An 18753-nucleotide genomic window follows, 5' to 3' on the forward strand; every position below is an offset into this window, starting at 1 on the left:
TTGGAGAAGTGGAAGGATTTAATATCAGTAGCAATGATGGATTCCATGACCTTTCTGATTAATGGGAGCAGGCTGATTGATCTATAGTTGCAAGGATCTGTTTTTGCACCTTTTGTGGAAAGCGGTACTGTTGGCTGATTTCCAAGCAGATGGCAGATGACTTTGAACAAAAGGGAGGGTGAAGAGAACAGAGAGAGGGTGTGAAAGAGCGGCAGAGCAGGATTTAATTATTAAAGTAAATACAAGTACGTACAGCACAATAATGAATCCATATCTGCATAAAACAGTGTTGGTATTTCCTCTTTCTCCTGCTGTGCCCTTTATGTTGTTCCCTGATCTGTTCTGTGTCCAAGCTCTTCCACGAGGCGAGACCATGGATATATCTTAAACTTAAATCAAACAAAATGTACATCAATCAGCCAGTCACGCGACGGAAATGACATTCTTTGTAGCGAGCATTCTCACACCACGAGTTGTCTGTATATTGTTTGTTACCATGCACAGGTATGAAGTACCAATGGATGAGACTGGAACTGTGAATGCACATGTAGCTGTATACCTGCGAGCGAAAGAAAGATATGGAACGGGTCTGTTTGGCCGGCCCTTCATAATGTCATTATCCCGTGACGACACCACCGTCCACACCCTCTACACCTTGTTACTTCGTCACATGGCGTATGTATTCGGTCCTGTACCCTCTATTTTTATTCCTTCCCTCCTCCAGCTCTTCCATTAAGTTTCTTAATCATTAATCCGGTTACAGCCGAGTTCAGAACATTTAACGTTTTTATTTCTCCTTTGTTACTCCTTCCCCTTTCACTCTTCCATTTGTGTTCACTCGTCTACCTCATTATATTCGTGTCGTTTACTCTTTGGATGTAAAAACTTTTGATTAATCCACTTGGATCTTTGCTTTTTGTTACCTCCGCCACCGAAGGTGAATGGTGGTTATGTTTTCACCCCTGTCTGTTTGTTTGTCTTTTTGCCTGTGAACAAGTTATCTCAAAAAATTGTGGATGGATTCGGACGAAATTTGGCAGAGAGGTAGTGTATGTGACACGAACGAAATGATTAGATATTGGTGAAGATCCGGATTTGGATCCGGCCACGAGAATTTTTTAGTGATTCTTCACCATTTACGAGATAGGGCTAAAACGATACATAGCAGGATATCTGAAAAAGTTGTGGATGGATTTGGATGAAACTTGATGGACAGGTTGTGTGTTTGACAAGGACTAATCGATTCGATTTTGGTGAAGACATGAATATGGATTCGGATACGAGAATTATTAAATTCTGAAGTGATTATTCACCATTGAGAGATGGGGCTAAAACCGATACATAGCACGATATCTCAAAAAAGTATGGACGGATTTGGTCGAAACTTGGTGGATCGATTGTGTGTTTGACTTGGACTAATCGATTCGATTTTGGTGAAGATCTGAATATGGATTCGGATACGTGAATTATTTAATTCTTAAGTGATTCTTCACGATTGAGAGATCGGGCGGAAAGCGATATATAACATGATATTTGAAAACATTATGGACGAGTTATGATAAAACTTGGTGGATGAGTTGGTTAGGTGACAAGAACAAGCAGATTAGATTTTGGTCCAGGTTCGAATCCACATCCGGCCTATCAGTGGGATACAAAACATAAACTGTTCAGCCTGGCGGAGGTATGCGCTCTACCAATGACGTTCTAGTTTGTTTTTATTTCTGCTTGTTACCAGCTATTCTGGAAAGTAACTGGTTTTTCAGGTCGACTGTTTAAGCAGATGGGGTGCGTGTTCATGTTTCACTCAGCCGTTACGTGAACATACCGGAGAATGAACTGTATGATGACAGAGAAGCCAAGCGTGATGCCAAAAGAAGCTCCGACAAATGCAATGGTGAGTTGAGCAAGACGGATGTATTTTCCAGAACATGGATCGCCTTTGAACACGCGAACACAACAGAACACGCAGCTGCCTTTGAGCCTTTACTTCCACTACGAAATAAAATATTTTTATTTTTATTTGATTTGTTCATGTTGTGGTTGTAGCTTGACTGGTTTTATTTTTTCTGGATGACTATTGCACCATTATAGCATGATCTCTAAGCAAGCGGCCTTCCGCCGTCGTCCTAAAATGTATCAACATCCGAGGTCTTGTACGCTCCAGGTGAGATCGATATGGATGAAGGGAGTCAGGAGGGATTCAAGCATGGTGGACCGGAATGTAATCATGTTCCAAGTGGGAAAGACGCGAGTAAAGAGGAACAGCGAAGCCCGGAAATGCGATCCAGGAGGAGAGATCACAACACCCGAAGTGAGGACCACAAGCCGTTCAGCATCCATCTGGTGAACTCACTCGGAACAATGGAGCTACGCCGCGTGCTTGACAATAATAGGCCGATTGACTTTGGAAGTGAGCTTGGGGTTCTTTATTTGTCACTGTTGTGATTATAATGTTTGTATATACCAAGCACAGACAGATGTTTCTTTTTTTTCAATGCTTTGCCCATTTTTGGGCAGGGATAACAATCTCCTGTTTGATCTCTTGGTCTTGGTCAAGCCTGTACCACATATCAACGTTTGTCCGTCGGAGTGTTTGAAATGTTATGAAACCTTTTTGTGTTTAGTTGACTTGTAAGTGGAATGGCAGGAAGAGGAACGACAGACCCGCTTTTTATTGTGAGGCAGTTGCAGGAGAAGTACATGGAGAAGAGGAAGAAGTTGTTTCTTGGGTTTGTTGATCTGGAGAAAGCATTCGATAGAGTTCCACGTGAAGTAGTGACATGGGCATTGAGGAAGTTAGGAGTGGAGGAATGGTTGATCAGAGTAGTGATGGCAATGTACAAAAGAGCGTGCACAGCTGTAAGGATGAAGGACGGGAACATTGGTGAGTTTGAGGTGAAGGTGGGAGTGCATCAGGGGTCGGTACTAAGTCCACTACTATTTGTAGCTGTGATGGAGGTGCTGGCTCGGAGCGTAAAGGAGGGTTTGCCGTGGGAGTTGTTGTATGCAGATGATTTGGTGTTGATTGCAGAAAATATGGATGGACTGAAGGAGAAGATGAACAAGTGGAAGGAATGTATGGAGACCAAAGGTCTGAAGGTGAATATCAGAAAAACGAAGGTGATGGCAAGTGGTAAAGCATGTGGTGAGGCGGAAAGAACTGGGAAGTGGCCGTGTGCTGTGTGCAGGAAGGGTGTCGGAGTGAATTCTATTCAATGTACAATGTGCAATGAGTGGGTTCATCAAAAATGTAGTGGTTTGAGAGGGTCATTAACCAGTGTGGCAGCTACATTCAAGTGTAAGGTATGCATAGAGGGAGCTGCAGATGGAGGAAATGTTGAGTTGGATCTTGGAGACGGCGTGAAGCTGGAAGGTGTGAATACATTTTGTTACCTAGGAGACATGCTGAATTGAGAAGGTGGATCAGACTCGGCAACGGCTGCTGGAGTGTTATGATTTATGGGAGCGAGACATGGGTAATGAACGTTAAGCAGCAACGAAGGCTGGAAAGGGTGGAAATGCGAATGGTTTGGTGGATGTGTGGAGTATCGTTGAGAGAGAGGAAGACAAATGATGAATTGCGAAAGATGATGGGAATAGAGCCTGTGATGGATGCTCTGAAGAGAAACAGGTTGAGATGGTTTGGTCATGTGTTGAGGAAGGATGAAAGTGATTGGTTGAGAAGAGTGATGGAAATGAATGTAGAAGGAAGTAGAGGACGGGGAAGACCGAGAAAGACTTGGCTAAAGATGGTCGAAGAAGAAATGTGGGCAAGGGGGTTAACAAGGGGAGATGCAGAAAATAGGGCAAAATGGAGAGGATTGTCATGGGGCCCGCAAGGCTAACCCCCGCTCTTGCAGGGAAAATGGCCTTAAAATGCCTGTTGTTGTGTTGTTGTTTGACTTGTAAGTATCCTCACAGATCCTAATGCTTTTTCCGTACATTCAGATCAATCATACATAGCACTGGAATGGGAAAAGGATGCGAAGAACATGTTTTACGACGATGATGCCGCTGAGGTACTTAGTATGGCCGTATGGTTATTTGACAATTTAGATCCAACTTTTTTGCATTCGTACTTTAAAATCATCGCTCTCCTTTCATGACATGTTTTTAAATTGTGTAACTCAGATCCCACTTCAGTTTGACAAATATGCCTTTTGAAAATATTTTGTCTTTGGCACCGAAGCTGTGTCCAACATGTCTGACTGGCGCATCCATCAAATGTTCCACACTTCCGCCAATTGGTAAATGTCCGCTCTTTATCTTACTTCCAAATTCCTTCCATCTCACCAACATTTCTGATCCAAACCTTTCAATCCTCAAAATAACGTTGAGTACGCTGGTAAAATCTGTGATGTCATTTATAAGCAGTGGAATGATCCATCACATACCTGCTTGTGTGATGTTCTTCATGGAGTTAACATTTTTGCCAATTTGATGATCATTTGTTGCTTCTCCAGTTAACATGACACACAAAAAAAAAACTGGTGTTCCATCTTCCAATCGTTTGCCTCTTTGGAGATGGGAAAATGATATGCTCTGATGTCACCAAGGACAATTGGTCCACGTTTTAATGAGCCAGGAGGATGTAGCTTTGGTTGACATTGCAACTCCGAGTACAATTTTTTAAATGTCATTTTTGTGAGAGAAAGGGGACGATGGGAGGGAGTGAGGTAGCATCATATGGGCTGAAGATAAATGTCTACCTCAGAATTACAATGGAGGTTGTTTTGTCGTCGGAGGCGTTGTGGTTTTGAGTTGTCAGTCCGTGCGTCCGTGATAGGTTTTCCTTTCAATGATAACTTAATGGCTGAAGGGATCTAAGTCAAACTTGGTACAAGTATGCATTATGATGCAAAGATGAACTGATTAGATTATGGGGTCACGAGGTCAAAGGTCAGAGGTCCCATTTTGTTTTGTATAGTCTGCAGGGTGTTGAGATGGGTGTTTGATTGCCTGGAGGCCCAAGATGAGCCAGTGTTGTCAATGACTGATCTAATGTACTGATTGTATATTAGTGATGATGTTTCTTTGTGTTGTCCGAGGTTGGTGCCTGTGAGTGCCTTAAGTGTTGAGCTTGGGTGTGCATGTTTTTTAAATGTTTGTGATATGATCTGAAAATGCCATAGATTTGTTAAAAGTGGCGTGTAGTATTATTTTTTTTGCGTACGTGGTATAGCGATGTTCAGTCTAATGTGTGGTGTGGTGTGGTGTGGTGCTGTGCTGTGTAATTTGTTAAGTGAGTGTTGATTTTGAGGGGGCTACTTTCGTCTTTTGATGGTGAGCCAGGTTTTTCGGGTGTTGGAGAAGGGTTTAAGTTGTGCTCTGGTTTTGCTGATGTTGCTTGGGGTAGAGGTCATGGTTGTGTTGTTCACATATGATGCTATTTGTATGTTCCTGGGTGGTTGTGGAATGTCATGCATGAGAAGATGAAAGTGTGGGGGAGAGAGAGAGGACTGAATCGTTGGTGGGAATGTATCGTTGTGATGGTGACTTTCGGTTAAGGATAGGTAGTTGGCAAGCTCGCGTTCGGTGTTGTGCATGTTTAAAAAAAACAAACAAACCACCTTTCGAGGCCATTTTCCCCCGCAAAGCGGGGGTTGGCCTTTTTCGGGGACCGTGGTTGTTGTTGTTTTTTTGGTCCCCTTTTTGAAGCAATGTTTTATGGCCGGATGCCCTTCCTGACGCCAACCCTTTTTGTCGCCTTTTTACGACAAGCAGGGAATTACCAGTGAACTGGTACTCAATTAGCCGACCTCGGAAGGATGACAGGCTGAGTCAACTCCCCTGGCGTTAATTCAGCAATCGACCGGGATTCGAACCCAGGATCCTTGGATCCTAAGCTGGCACCCTAACCGCTAAGCCAACACCAGGCTTGTGCATGTTTGTGTTGAGTATTTTGTTTGCGAGTAAGAGTTTTGGGATGACGAGCCTGGTGTTGGCTTAGCGGTAAGGGTGCCGGCTTGGGATCCTAGGATCCTGAGTTTGAATCCCGGTCGATCGCTGAATTAAGGCCAGGGAGGTTGACTCAGCCTGTCATCCTTCCGAGGGTCGGCAAATTGAGTACCAGCTTGCTGGGATGAATGATCTGGTGTGTACCCCGATTTAGAATCGGTGCACTGTATCCCTGCGCATCGTAAGAGGCGACTAAGAGTTGGCATCAGGAAGGGCATCCGGCCATAAAAACATTGCCTCAAACAGGGAATCATGATTGTCATGGGGTCCGCAAGGCTAACCCCCGCTCTAGCGGGGAAAAATGGCCTTAAAAACGATCATTCATTCATTTAGTTTTGGGATGACGTTGAATGCTTTTCTGATGGCTATTGTAGTGAGAATAGTGTTTTGGTCGGTTCCTTTTTTTTACTGTTGAAGCAATCAAAGGTGTTTTGTGTGGAGTTTGTGAGGGGGTGGTTCGAATCCTGGTAGTGATGAAGTGGTTTGTACTGAATCAGTGCTGGGAGTACAATAGTTCTGTGGTAGTGGTGAATATTTGGTGGTATAGTGGGGGATGTCTGGTGGTATGTAAATGTTTGTGTGTTCGTTGGTCCACGTTTTAATCTTGAAGTTTGAGTGTGTTGCCTGGTGGTAAAATGCTTTTGTGTCTTCCATGACATCTGCGTATCTAATTGACTTGTGTATGTATGTGATGAGGCCTCCACTTCTGGCATCCGGTCTGTCTGTCTGTCTGTCTGTCTGTCTGTCTGTCTGCGTGTCGGCGTGTAGTTGGGGATGGTCAGTGTTCTGTTTTTCGAGTGTAATCTGGTTTCTTGTAAGATGGCTGTGTGAATGTTGTTTGTGAGAATTAAGTGTTTAAGTTGCATGGCTGATGAGGCCATCTGTGTTGTATTGGAGGATATCAAGGTTATGTGTGTGTTTTGGCGTTTGAGTTGGTTGGGTGTGTGCAGGTGCTGGTGTTGTATGGGATGGAAGTGACGAGGGTGGCACTGATGAGTTTGGTTGGTACCTGTGCAGGTGTATCGCTGTTTGGGTCGGAGCTTGAATTCAGCCGAAAGCTGTAGCTGCAGGTGTATGTATGTGTGTAGTCTGATTATTTACTGAGAGCGGTACAGACCAGATGGAACCATTCGCTACACCTTGCGCAGCAGACAAAACCCCCTCTGGCCCTGTAGCTGGTGATGCATGTTTTACATTTTGGGCAAATGTATATCGTGGCGGGCCCCTGGTTAATTTATATGTCTCCAGCTAGAAAGTTTAGAGAGGGGAATACTTCTGGAGGAAGGTCGCTCCCAAAAAAGGGGACAAAACTGTTTGTTGTAGATATGTCATACGTGTGGATTGTGATGTGTGTCCGTTTTTGAGGGGATTCAGTAGAAGATGAGAGGGAGTGTGCTGTTCCATGTGGACCAATCAGCGTTCTGGGGAATCCGGGCAGCAGGGAAGATTTTGGCCTCCATGGGGGGGGGGGGGGGTGGAGGGGGGAAGAGGGGGGTGCTACAGCCACCGGGGGGGGGGGGGGTGGGGGGGGGACTTTGTCGATAGTTACACTTGTATGTAATTATCTTTGCTCGCTTGCTCCCTTTTATTTTGCAATGCACACAGGATGTTGAGAAGCACCCAAGTGTCAATTCCATGCACACGAGGAAGAAGTACGTGCGACTGAAAGACTGCATCCAGTTGTTCACCAGCAAAGAGCAACTGGGAGCTGACGATCCATGGTATGGCCCACTGTGCAGGATAGATGACCCAATCGCTCTGTAATACTTCCTTGAGTGTTGTTATTCTTCGTCTTTTAAACAAATTTGAGACTCATGAACATCCATATGGGTATGAACTTAATGGGTGTTTAAAAATCCATTAACGAGATCCAGGGATAATTGCTTCCATAATATTATCTCTGAGCCACAGGGTTAAGAGCTTTTGAAGGAAGAAATGTTTATTAAATGAATATTCAGTTTGAGGATATTGTAAAGGAGAAGGGTTAGAGTTTGTTTTATTTTTTGGAGCAAGGAGGGGAAAAGGATTAAATGAGGATCATAATGAACAATACCTGGAAGAAAAGTTGCGAAAATGAAGCAAGTGCGGTCAAGAACAGGGGCGGAAGCAACAATCCGATTAGTCCATCCCTAGACGAATAGGCCGAACTTTACCAAAGACACAAATTTTGAAACAACTCGGTCCCGGATTGGCACAGAAATTGGGACAAAAATATGACCAGCAACACAGGAATGATAATTATTATATGGGAAAACACAAAGTATCTGGTCCGGGAAACTTCGTTTTATTCAGCTGGAGGGAGTAACTCATGAACCAGCAACCTGGAACCGGAAGTTTGGATATATATATATTTTTTTTGTATACAAGATCGAGGCTCGTGAAAGAGCGAACATTAATCACACAGAAAGACAAACCGACACATAAAACATATAACATCGGGAGCGGTAGACAAGATGGGGAGAGAGGGGGAAGGACACAAACACAACATTTGAGAGCAGGGACCGAGAGACATGTAGACATCGAGAGATCTGTGAGAGGGAGAGGGCTTTGGGGGAGGGGGCATGGGAAGGGGGAGGGGGCATGGGAAGGGGGGGGGGGGGTGGGAGAGGTATAAAACATATGGACACTGCCAGGACTTCCAGGAAAGAAGTTGGAATTTCAAACAAGGTGGATCTGGGGTGAATTAGCGGGGGTAGAAAAGATCAAGGTTTTGGATGGGGGAAGATAAGAGATGGTGGTGAACAGCTGTTTTAAAGACCTGGAGGGAGGAGTGGGATTGAAGGGAGTGAGGGAGTTTGTTCCAGAGGCGGGAGAAAAGAGGAATGAAAGAGTGAAGGTGAGCAGACAGCCGAGATTTCGGCAGTTTAACCATCAGAGGGTTGCTGGCAGATCTTGTGCGACCTGTAGGAATATTTGGGGGACATAGCACAGAGAGAGCTGGGGGTGCAAGGCCGGAGAGGAGTCGGAAGAAGACAGAAAGACCACCTACCTGCCTGCGGTGAGTGAGTGAAAGGCCCTCAGAGATAGCTTCATCGCGGGAGATTCCAATAATTCTGAAAGCTTTGGTTTCAACAGCGTGAAGCCGAGCTAGGTGTGAGGCAGGAGCACCGGCCCATAGGGGAGAACAGTATTCCATTGAGCTGCGGATGAAAGCCTTGTATGTGGTGAGGAGCTCAGGTGTGCCGAGGAAGGACTTCGCACGACGGAGGATGCCCAGTCGGCGACTGGCTTTGGAGGCCAGCTTGGAAATGTGGTTTTCCCAAGAAAGATCATGGCAGATAGTGAGACCCAAAAGCTTGAGCGACAGAACTTCTTGGAGAGGATTGTTGAGAAAGTAGATGGGAGGGTTGTCCAGTCGATCTTTTCGGAGAGACATAGTAAGAGTGTGAGATTTGTCAGGATTGAAAGACATGTTCCACTTGTTTGACCAGTCTGTGATTTTGTCCAAGTCTTCAGAGAGTGAGGAGGCTGCAGACTGCCGATCTGAGGGAAGAGGAATGGAGCGGCAGAGAGTGGAGTCATCAGCAAAGAGATAGAGAGGATTTTCCAGAGAGTCGGTGAGATCATTGATGAAGACCAGAAAAAGCACAGGGCCCAGAACACTGCCTTGGGGAACTCCAGCCTGAACAGGAAGGGGAGATGAGAGATATCCATTCAGGGCCACACGTTGACTACGACCAGAGAGGAAGTCCGCAAGCCATGCATGGAGATTTCCATGGATACCAAAAGAGGAGAGTTTGGTGAGCAGAGCTGGGTGCCAGACCGTATCGAAGGCACGTGATATGTCAAGGGAGACAGCTCTGATTTCCTGTTTGGCATTGAGGACCTCCATCCATTGTTGAGACAGCAGAAGCAGCATGTCCAGAGTAGAGTGACCTGGTCTGAAACCAAATTGATGATCAGAGATCAAGCCATTGGAGAAGAGGAAAGATTTCATAGCCGAGGCAATGATGGATTCCATGACTTTGGTGATAATTGGGAGCAGGCTGATTGGTCTGTAGTTGCAAGGCTCTGTTTTTGCACCTTTTTTGTGTAAAGCAGTAATGTTTGCTGATTTCCAGGATGCTGGCAGATGACCTTGAGCAAAAGAGAGGGTGAAAAGAACAGAGAGAGGGTGAGATAGAGCGGCAGAGCAGGATTTTAGGACCCGTGGGCTGATGCCGTCTGCTCCAGTTGCAGAATCAGTCGAGGTTAGACAAAAACTCCTCCACATTGTCAGGAGAGAAGGACACAGAGTCCAGGAGCAGTTGGGTTCGACTGGGAAAGGTGGGAACAGCGAGAGATGGGGTTGGGACTAAAGATTTTGAGGCAAACACAGAGTTGAGGCATTCGGCTTTGTCACGTGCGATGTCAACTGTGTGGCCATTTGAGGTAAGGGAGGGGATGGAGGGGGAACAAACACCAGAAACGGATTTGACCAGATGCCACCAGGATTTGGAGGAAGGAGACAGGTTTGAGAGTTCATTCTTCAGTGTGGAGAGATAGTGCTTCCTGGCACTCCTGAGGGTAGACACACACTTGTTCCGAGCTTGGTGGAAGGAACTGAGATTGCCTTCAGTTGGATTAGCCTTCCAAGAGGCAAAGGCAAGTTGTTTCAGGGCAACTGCCTCACCACAAGATTCAGTGTACCATGGATGGGAGGAAGGGTAAGACAACTGAAGACGAGATGGGATAAATCTGTGCATGAGAGAGAGCAGTTTGCTTTGGAAGAATTCCCAGGAAGAATTGATGTCAGAGGCAGTGGAGATGGGAGACCAATCCAGACGATTGATGGCTGCTTGAAGACTGTCCCAGTCGGCCTGAGTGAAATGCCAGACTCGTCGATGCTGAGGTGGCTCTCTGAGAATGGCCAGAGAGATGTCCACTTTGACAAGCACATGATCAGAAGAACCGATTGGAGCAGAAGAAGAGCAGCAGACATTAGCAGGGAAGTTTGTCATAACCAAGTCTAGAAGAGAAGATACTCCATTGGCTGAGATCTGAGTCGGGAAATTGACAGATTGTGTCAATCCCAGTGAGTCACAGAAGTCCTTTGCTGAGGTGCCATGACTGGTGAGAGAGGAACCCACACCCAACCAGCTGGCATTATGACAGTTGAAATCACCACATATGAGGAAGAGAGAGTTGGGATGAGTGGATAGAAGTTGGTCCATGTTGTCAGACAGTGAAATGTAAATGGGGTCATCACTGTTTGGAGGACGGTACAGAACACATATGAACAAAAGGTGGGAGCGGAGAGGAAGCCGTAGCCAGAGGTACTCCTGGGGGTGAGGAGGAGAGAGGGCAGTGCAAGGAGAGTGAGGAAGAGAGTTTTTGATAAAGATAGCCACCCCACCACCAGGACGAGGCTCAGGTCTATCATACCGGAGGAGGGAGTAACCAGGAAGAGATATTAAGGAATCAGAGACATCTTGAAGGAGGAAAGTCTCTGTTAAGCAGATCAAGTCTGGATTGTCAGAAGCAACCTGCATGGAGAGATCAGTCAGGTTTGAGCAAAGGCCCCGGATGTTTGAGGTCCATACCGTTAATGAAGAGAGAGGGGGAGCATCGGGTACAGGACAGGGGAGAGGAGGAGTAGGGTAAGATGAAGGATGAGAGGGGGAGGTAGGAAGAGCAGTTGAAAGTGTGTCAGAGATTACAGAAGAGTTCCAAGAAAGGGAAGGATGAGGAGGATGAAAGGTTTGATGGTGAAGGGATGAGGCACAGTGAGGGGTTCTTTGAGGGGGAGCAGAGGAAAGTAGAAGGTTGGGGGGGGGGGGGGGGGAGGTGGAGGTATGAGATAGAAGTGAGACAAAGTGGGGAGGAGGCAGCTTTGAGGAGGAGGGGGGAGGAGGGAGAATTGGAGAGGAATGGTATGGGGGGAGATTTGAATGGGAGGGGTTGGGGGAGAGAGTTTTGAAGGGGAGGAGTGAGGGGGGAGTTTATGAGGGGAGGGACAATGGGGGAGTTTAGGAGTGGAGGGGCAAGGGGGGAGTTTAGGAGTGTAGGGGCAAGGGGGGGATTTGGAGGGGAGGGGCAAGGGGGGAGTTTAGGGGTGGAGGGGCAAGGGGGGAGTTTCGGAGTGGAGGGGCAACGGGGGAGTTTAGGGGTGGAGGGGCAAGGGGGGAGTTTCGGAGTGGAGGGGCAAGGGGGGGGGGATTTGGAGGGGAGGGGCTAGAGGGGAGTTTCGAAAGTGGATGATTAATGAAAGACGAACATTGATAACAAATTGGGTTTGTTGTGATTTTCAAGTTAGCAATCCGATTCAGAACGATGGAGGAGGGGTGGAATGAATGTGAATTTAGACCATGTAGTGAGGGAGACGTATAAGAGATTGAATTTCTTTTTTTTGACGTGGAATGAGATGGAGAGGAAATTGAGAAAAGCCTTTTAAATAGGAAGAAAAACAGCGTGTTGTAATATACCATTGAATAAAACACTGAAGGGGAAAGTTTATACATATTTAAATAATATTAAAACAGAACCGTAAACAATCTTATATGCACAAAGTACCAAAGGGGGGAGAGCCGAGAGGGACCACCACGAGTCACGTGGACAGGGCAAAAGGTGGATGGCAAGGAGATAATGGGGGCGGGGCGAACAGCACACCTGAACAGAAAGTACAGGATGAGACAAAGCACACGTGGAGAAAGGGGGAAAAACAATTTTTTTTTTTTTGGGGGGTGGGGGTATTTTAAATAAATGTATTTAAAACGTTAGACAAAGAGTATTATGTTCGGGGTTGAAGGGAAAAAACTAAGAGCCAAGCAAAACACGATGTAGGGGTCTTAAGTAAACAAACACCGATGGGGGTACAAGGCCACACACGCGGAGCAGAACACGATTAATTAATTACGAGTTACAGGAAATTCAAACCAAAACTAACTATAAACAAACAATAACGCATGGACGATAAAATAACGAGTTGAAATTTGACAAACACACAAATGAAAAAATAACCGCTTTGGATACCCGGAGAGAACCAGGCCTAATGGGATGTCAACATGCCATTGATGCTAACTTGATGATATGATCCTCCCACAAAATGATAATCAGATAGTGAGGCCAAGGATTTTTCCATGGATTGCACCTCTTCCAGTCTATGTCCAGATAAGTGAATTGGATGGTTGAATTGCCGATGCTTGTGGAGGGACATTGTGAGAGCGTGTGACCTGCTGGCAATGAACGGCACGTGCCATGTAGCTGACCGGCGACTTATCTTGTTCATGTCTGATGAAGAGGATTCGGCAGCAACTGTGCTTTCATAAGAGTGATGTATTGTCCTACGCAGGGTCGAGTGAATGGTAAAGTTAGGTTTCAAGATCATCAGATAGATCATGAGTAGATTTCAAGAACAGCATAGGTCCTAAGATGCCGTCGTGTGGAAAACCAGGCTGGATGGAAAGATCGTCAAAAAGGACGCCATCATGGAACACCTGCTGTTTCTGCTCATAAGAGAAATCGGACAACCACGTTAGCAGGAGCCCTGAACACCAAATGGAAGCAGATGTCAGACAGTATCAAAGTCTCGAGAGCTATCCAGAGAGATGACCCTAACCTCTTGCTTGTGATTTGGGGCATCCATCCACTGCTGTCAGAAGGAGTAACATATCACAGGTGGAGTCACCAGGTTGTAATCCAAATTGGTTGTCAGAGATTAACAAATCAGAGAAGGTATAGTGTCTTTTCTTGCTTTAGCCTCACCACACACAGTTGTGTACCATGGCCGAGGTGACAGGCAGCGAAGTTGAAAAAAAACCCAAAAAAAAACCACCTTTAGAGGCCATTTTTCCCCGCAAAGCGGGGGTTGGCCTTTTTCGGGGACCGTGGTTGTTGTTGTTTTTTTGGTCCCCTTTTTTGAAGCAATGTTTTACGCCCGGATGCCCTTCCTGCCGCCAACCCTGTTTGTCGCCTTTTTACGACACACAGGGAATTACCAGTGAACTGGTACTCAATTAGCCGACCTCGGAAGGATGACAGGCTGAGTCAACCCCCCTGGCGTTAATTCAGCGATGGACCGGGATTCGAACCCAGGATCCTAGGATCCTAAGCCGGCACCCTAGCCGCTAAGCCAACACCAGGGATCTTTTCGCCCTGTAAAAGTTGAATACGGAATGAAATTAACTTGTGAAGAGCAATTATTCAGAAATTCCAGGAGCAGTCATTGTTCGGAGCTAATGTGATGATGGACTTGTGACTGGAGTGGATCGGCTTCACCAAATTACCGTACACGTCTGCACCATGAGGGTTCGCTCACAACGGCTAATAAATTGCCAAACAATCCAATAACTGCCAATTTATTTCTATCTTTAGCCAAATATTTTGTTTTGATAATAGGGGGAGGGGTTTTGATATTAGGGGGAGGGGTTTTGATATTAGGGGAAGGGGTTTTGATATTAGGGGAAGGGGTTTTGATATTGGGGGGAGGGGTTTTGATATTAGGGGGAGGGGTTTTGATATTAGGGGAAAGGGTTTTGATATTAGGGGGAGGGGTTTTGATATTAGGGGGAGGGGTTTTGATATTAGGGGGAGGGGTTTTGATATTAGGGGGAGGGGTTTTGATATTAGGGGGAGGGGTTTTGATATTAGGGGGAGTGGTTTTGATATTAGAGGGAGGGGTTTTGATATTAGGGGGAGGGGTTTTGATATTAGGGGGAGTGGTTTTGATATTAGGGGGAGGGGTTTTGATATTAGGGGGAGGGGTTTTGATATTAGGGGTAGGGGTTTTGATATTAGGGGGAGGGGTTTTGATATTAGGGGGAGGGGTTTTGATATTAGGGGGAGGGGTTTTGATAATAGGGGGAGTGATTTTGATATTAGGGAGAGGGGTTTTGATATTTATAGGGGGAGGGGTTTTGATATTAGGGGAAAGGGTTTTGATATTAGGGGGAGGGGTTTTGATATTAGGGGGAGGGGTTTTGATATTAGGGGGAGGGTTTTGATATTAGGGGAAAGGGTTTTGATATTAGGGGGAGGGGTTTTGATATTAGGGGGAGGGGTTTTGATATTAGGGGGTGGGGTTTTGATATTAGGGGGTGGGGTTTTGATATTAGGGGGAGGGGTTTTTATATTAGGGGGAGTGGTTTTGATATTAGGGGGAGGGGTTTTGATATTAGGGGGAGTGGTTTTGATATTAGGGGGAGGGGTTTTGATATTAGAGGGAGGGGTTTTGATATTAGGGGGAGGGGTTTTGATATTAGAGGGAGGGGTTTTGATATTAGGGGGAGGGGTTTTGATAATAGGGGGAGTGATTCTGATATTAGGGGGAGGGGTTTTGATATTAGGGTGAGGGGTTTTGATATTAGGGGAAAGGGTTTTGATATTAGGGGGAGGGGCTTTGATATTAGGGGGAGGGGTTTTGATATTAGGGGGAGGGGTTTTGATATTAGGGGGAGGGGTTTTGATATTAGGGGGAGGGGTTTTGATATTAGGGGGAGGGGTTTTGATATTAGGGGGAGGGGTTTTGATATTAGTGGGAGGGGTTTTGATATTAGGGGGAGGGGTTTTGATATTAGGGGGAGGGGTTTTGATATTAGGGGTAGGTGTTTTGATAATAGGGGGAGGGGTTTTGATATTAGGGGGAGGGGTTTTGATAGTAGGGGGAGGGATTTTGATAATAGGGGGAGGGATTTTGATATTAGGGGGAGGGATTTTGATATTAGGGGGAGGGGTTTTGATATTAGGGGGGAGGGGTTTTGATATTAGGGGGAGGGGTTTTGATATTAGGGGGAGGGGTTTTGATATTAGGGGGAGGGGTTTTGATATTTGGGGGATGGGTTTTGATATTTGGGGGATGGGTTTTGATATTAGGGGGAGGTGTTTTGATATTAGGGGGAGGTGTTTTGATATTAGGGGGAGGTGTTTTGATATTAGGGGGAGGGGTTTTGATATTAGGGGGAGGGGTTTTGATATTAGGGGGAGGGGTTTTGATATTAGGGGGAGGGGTTTTGATATTAGGGGGAGGGGTTTTGATATTAGGGGGAGGGGTTTTGATATTAGGGGAAAGGGTGTTGATATTAGGGGGAGGGGTTTTGATATTAGGGGGAGGGGTTTTGATATTAGGGGGAGGGGTTTTGATATTAGGGGGAGGGGTTTTGATATTAGGGGGAGGGGTTTTGATATTAGGGGGAGGGGTTTTGATATTAGGGGGAGGGGTTTTGATATTAGGGGGAGGGGTTTTGATATTAGTGGGAGGGGTTTTGATATTAGAGGGAGGGGTTTTGATATTAGGGGGAGGGGTTTTGATATTAGTGGGAGGGGTTTTGATATTAGGGGGAGGGGTTTTGATATTAGGGGGAGGGGTTTTGATATTAGGGGGAGGGGTTTTGGTATTAGGGGGAGGGGTTTTGGTATTAGGGGGAGGGGTTTTGATATTAGGGGGAGTGATTTTGATATTAGGGGGAGGGTTTTGATATTAGGGGGAGGGGTTTTGATATTAGGGGGAGGGGTTTTGATATTAGGGGGAGGGGTTTTGATATTAGGGGGAGGGGTTTTGATATTAGGGGGAGGGGTTTTGATATTAGGGGGAGGGGTTTTGATATTAGGGGGAGGGGTTTTGATATTAGGGGGAGGGGTTTTGATTTCAGGGGGAGGGGTTTTGATATTAGGGGGAGGGATTTTGATTTCAGGGGGAGGGGTTTTGATATTAGGGGGAGGGGTTTTGATATTAGGGGGAGGGGGTTTGATATTAGGGGGAGGGGGTTTGATATTAGGGGGAGGGGGTTTGATATTAGGGGGAGGGGGTTTGATATTAGGGGGAGGGGGTTTGATATTAGGGGGAGGGGGTTTGATATTAGGGGGAGGGGGTTTGATATTAGGGGGAGGGGGTTTGATATTAGGGGGAGGGGGTTTGATATTAGGGGGAGGGGGTTTGATATTAGGGGGAGGGGGTTTGATATTAGGGGGAGGGGGTTTGATATTAGGAGGAGGGGGTTTGATATTAGGGGGAGGGGGTTTGATATTAGGGGGAGGGGGTTTGATATTAGGGGGAGGGGGGTTGATATTAGGGGGAGGGGTTTTGATATTAGGGGAGGGGTTTTGATATTAGGGGGAGGGGTTTTGATATTAGGGGAGGGGTTTTGATATTAGGGGGAGGGGTTTTGATATTAGGGGGAGGGGTTTTGATATTAGGGGGAGGGGTTTTGATATTAGGGGGAGGGGTTTTGATATTAGGGGGAGGGGTTTTGATATTAGGGGGAGGGGTTTTGATTTCAGGGGGAGGGGTTTTGATTTCAGGGGGAGGGGTTTTGATTTCAGGGGGAGGGGTTTTGATATTAGGGGGAGGGATTTTGATTTCAGGGGGAGGGGTTTTGATATTAGGGGGAGGGGTTTTGATATTAGGGGGAGGGGGTTTGATATTAGGGGGAGGGGGTTTGATATTAGGGGGAGGGGGTTTGATATTAGGGGGAGGGGGTTTGATATTAGGGGGAGGGGGTTTGATATTAGGGGGAGGGGGTTTGATATTAGGGGGAGGGGGTTTGATATTAGGGGGAGGGGGGTTGATATTAGGGGGAGGGGGTTTGATATTAGCGGGAGGGGTTTTGATATTAGCGGGAGGGGTTTTGATATTAGCGGGAGTTTAGGGTGCATTAAATGTCTTGAATTATTTTTTTAAATTGGTCATTGATCACTGCCTCCTCCCGCACTCCCCTTTTCTTTGTTCCACTAGGTACTGCCCAACTTGCAAGAAACACCAGCAGGCCACAAAAAAGTTTGACCTGTGGTCTCTGCCAAAAATCCTCGTTGTCCATTTGAAACGTTTCTCTTACAATAAATACTATCGTGACAAGCTGGACACACTTGTGGACTTTTCTATAAGGTTTGCACACACTTGTGGATTCAAAATATCTCAAAATATTCACTGTGCGCGTGTGCGTGCGATATTTGTGTGTCTGATATGTAAAAAAAATACATTACGAATCCCATCCCCTCCTTTAAGGCTTTTGTTATCACCCCCGCCCCTCCTTCTGAACTTGTGATTCAACCTATGGCTAATGCCCCTTTGCTCCATTTTCCATACAGTATGCACGCACTTGTAGATATTATATTTCAATCCTATTGTATGCACTTGCTGGATTATTTAATTTTTCTGTTTTTTATTCATTTGTTCTCTATCTCCATAATCTGCTTCTGGACCTGAACTCGGTAGAGTGTACACCTCCACCAGGCTGAACAGGTTAGGTTTTGTATCCGACTGATGGGCCGGATCTGCATCTGGACCTGAACAAAAATCTAATTAATTTATCCTTGGCACACACTCAAACTGTCCAGTAAAGTTGGTCTGTAACCGTCCATAACTTTTTGAGATATCCTGCACAGACTGACAGACAAGGGTAAAAACATAACCTCCATCTGCCTTTGGTGGCAGAGGTAATAATGCTTGTAAAAGTAAGATAACTAGAAAGCATCTCAAAATGCAAAGCCTGTCCGCATCCACTGCGTACTCAAACTAAACTTGATGAAAATGACAGTTAACAAAAATTCTACATTTTATTAATTTGTTCTGCATATTCTCATAATAAAGGTTTGTTGAAGATTTGATGCCAAAAGCTCGATTGGTAAAAAAAAAGATGTGGCCTGGACAGACACACTGAACCTTGATGGTAAATGAATAAAGACACACAGAAGGTATGCATGCAGTACAAAACTTTTTTTTTAATGGGGCGTTTCACCCTTGCCGCCCTGCCGACGGTACGCTTAAGGCATATTTGTACTTACTGGGACTTTGGTCGTTGACATTTTGATCCGTTTATTAATTTATTTTTCTCCATATTCTCATAATAAGGGTTTGTTGAAAATTTGATGACAAAAGCTGAA

At 45.7% G+C, this 18753-nt stretch overlaps 1 protein-coding gene across 2 annotated transcripts in view; it reads left to right on the plus strand.

Moving 5' to 3' along the window:
• LOC137436460 (ubiquitin carboxyl-terminal hydrolase 15) overlaps positions 1-18753 on the plus strand; it is a 115345-nt gene that overhangs the window by 82533 nt on the left and 14059 nt on the right. For both annotated transcript variants that reach the window (XM_078786442.1, XM_068130259.2), the window contains 6 exons: positions 505-675; positions 1809-1894; positions 2165-2410; positions 3949-4019; positions 7564-7679; positions 17606-17755. In XM_078786442.1, the coding sequence (XP_078642568.1) occupies positions 505-675; positions 1809-1894; positions 2165-2410; positions 3949-4019; positions 7564-7679; positions 17606-17755 (840 nt within the window). The remainder of the gene's footprint in view (positions 1-504; positions 676-1808; positions 1895-2164; positions 2411-3948; positions 4020-7563; positions 7680-17605; positions 17756-18753) is intronic.

This window comes from Myxine glutinosa, chromosome 11 (genome assembly GCF_964187855.1).
Source record: "Myxine glutinosa chromosome 11, kmMyxGlut1.1, whole genome shotgun sequence".
Classification (NCBI taxonomy): domain Eukaryota; kingdom Metazoa; phylum Chordata; class Myxini; order Myxiniformes; family Myxinidae; genus Myxine; species Myxine glutinosa.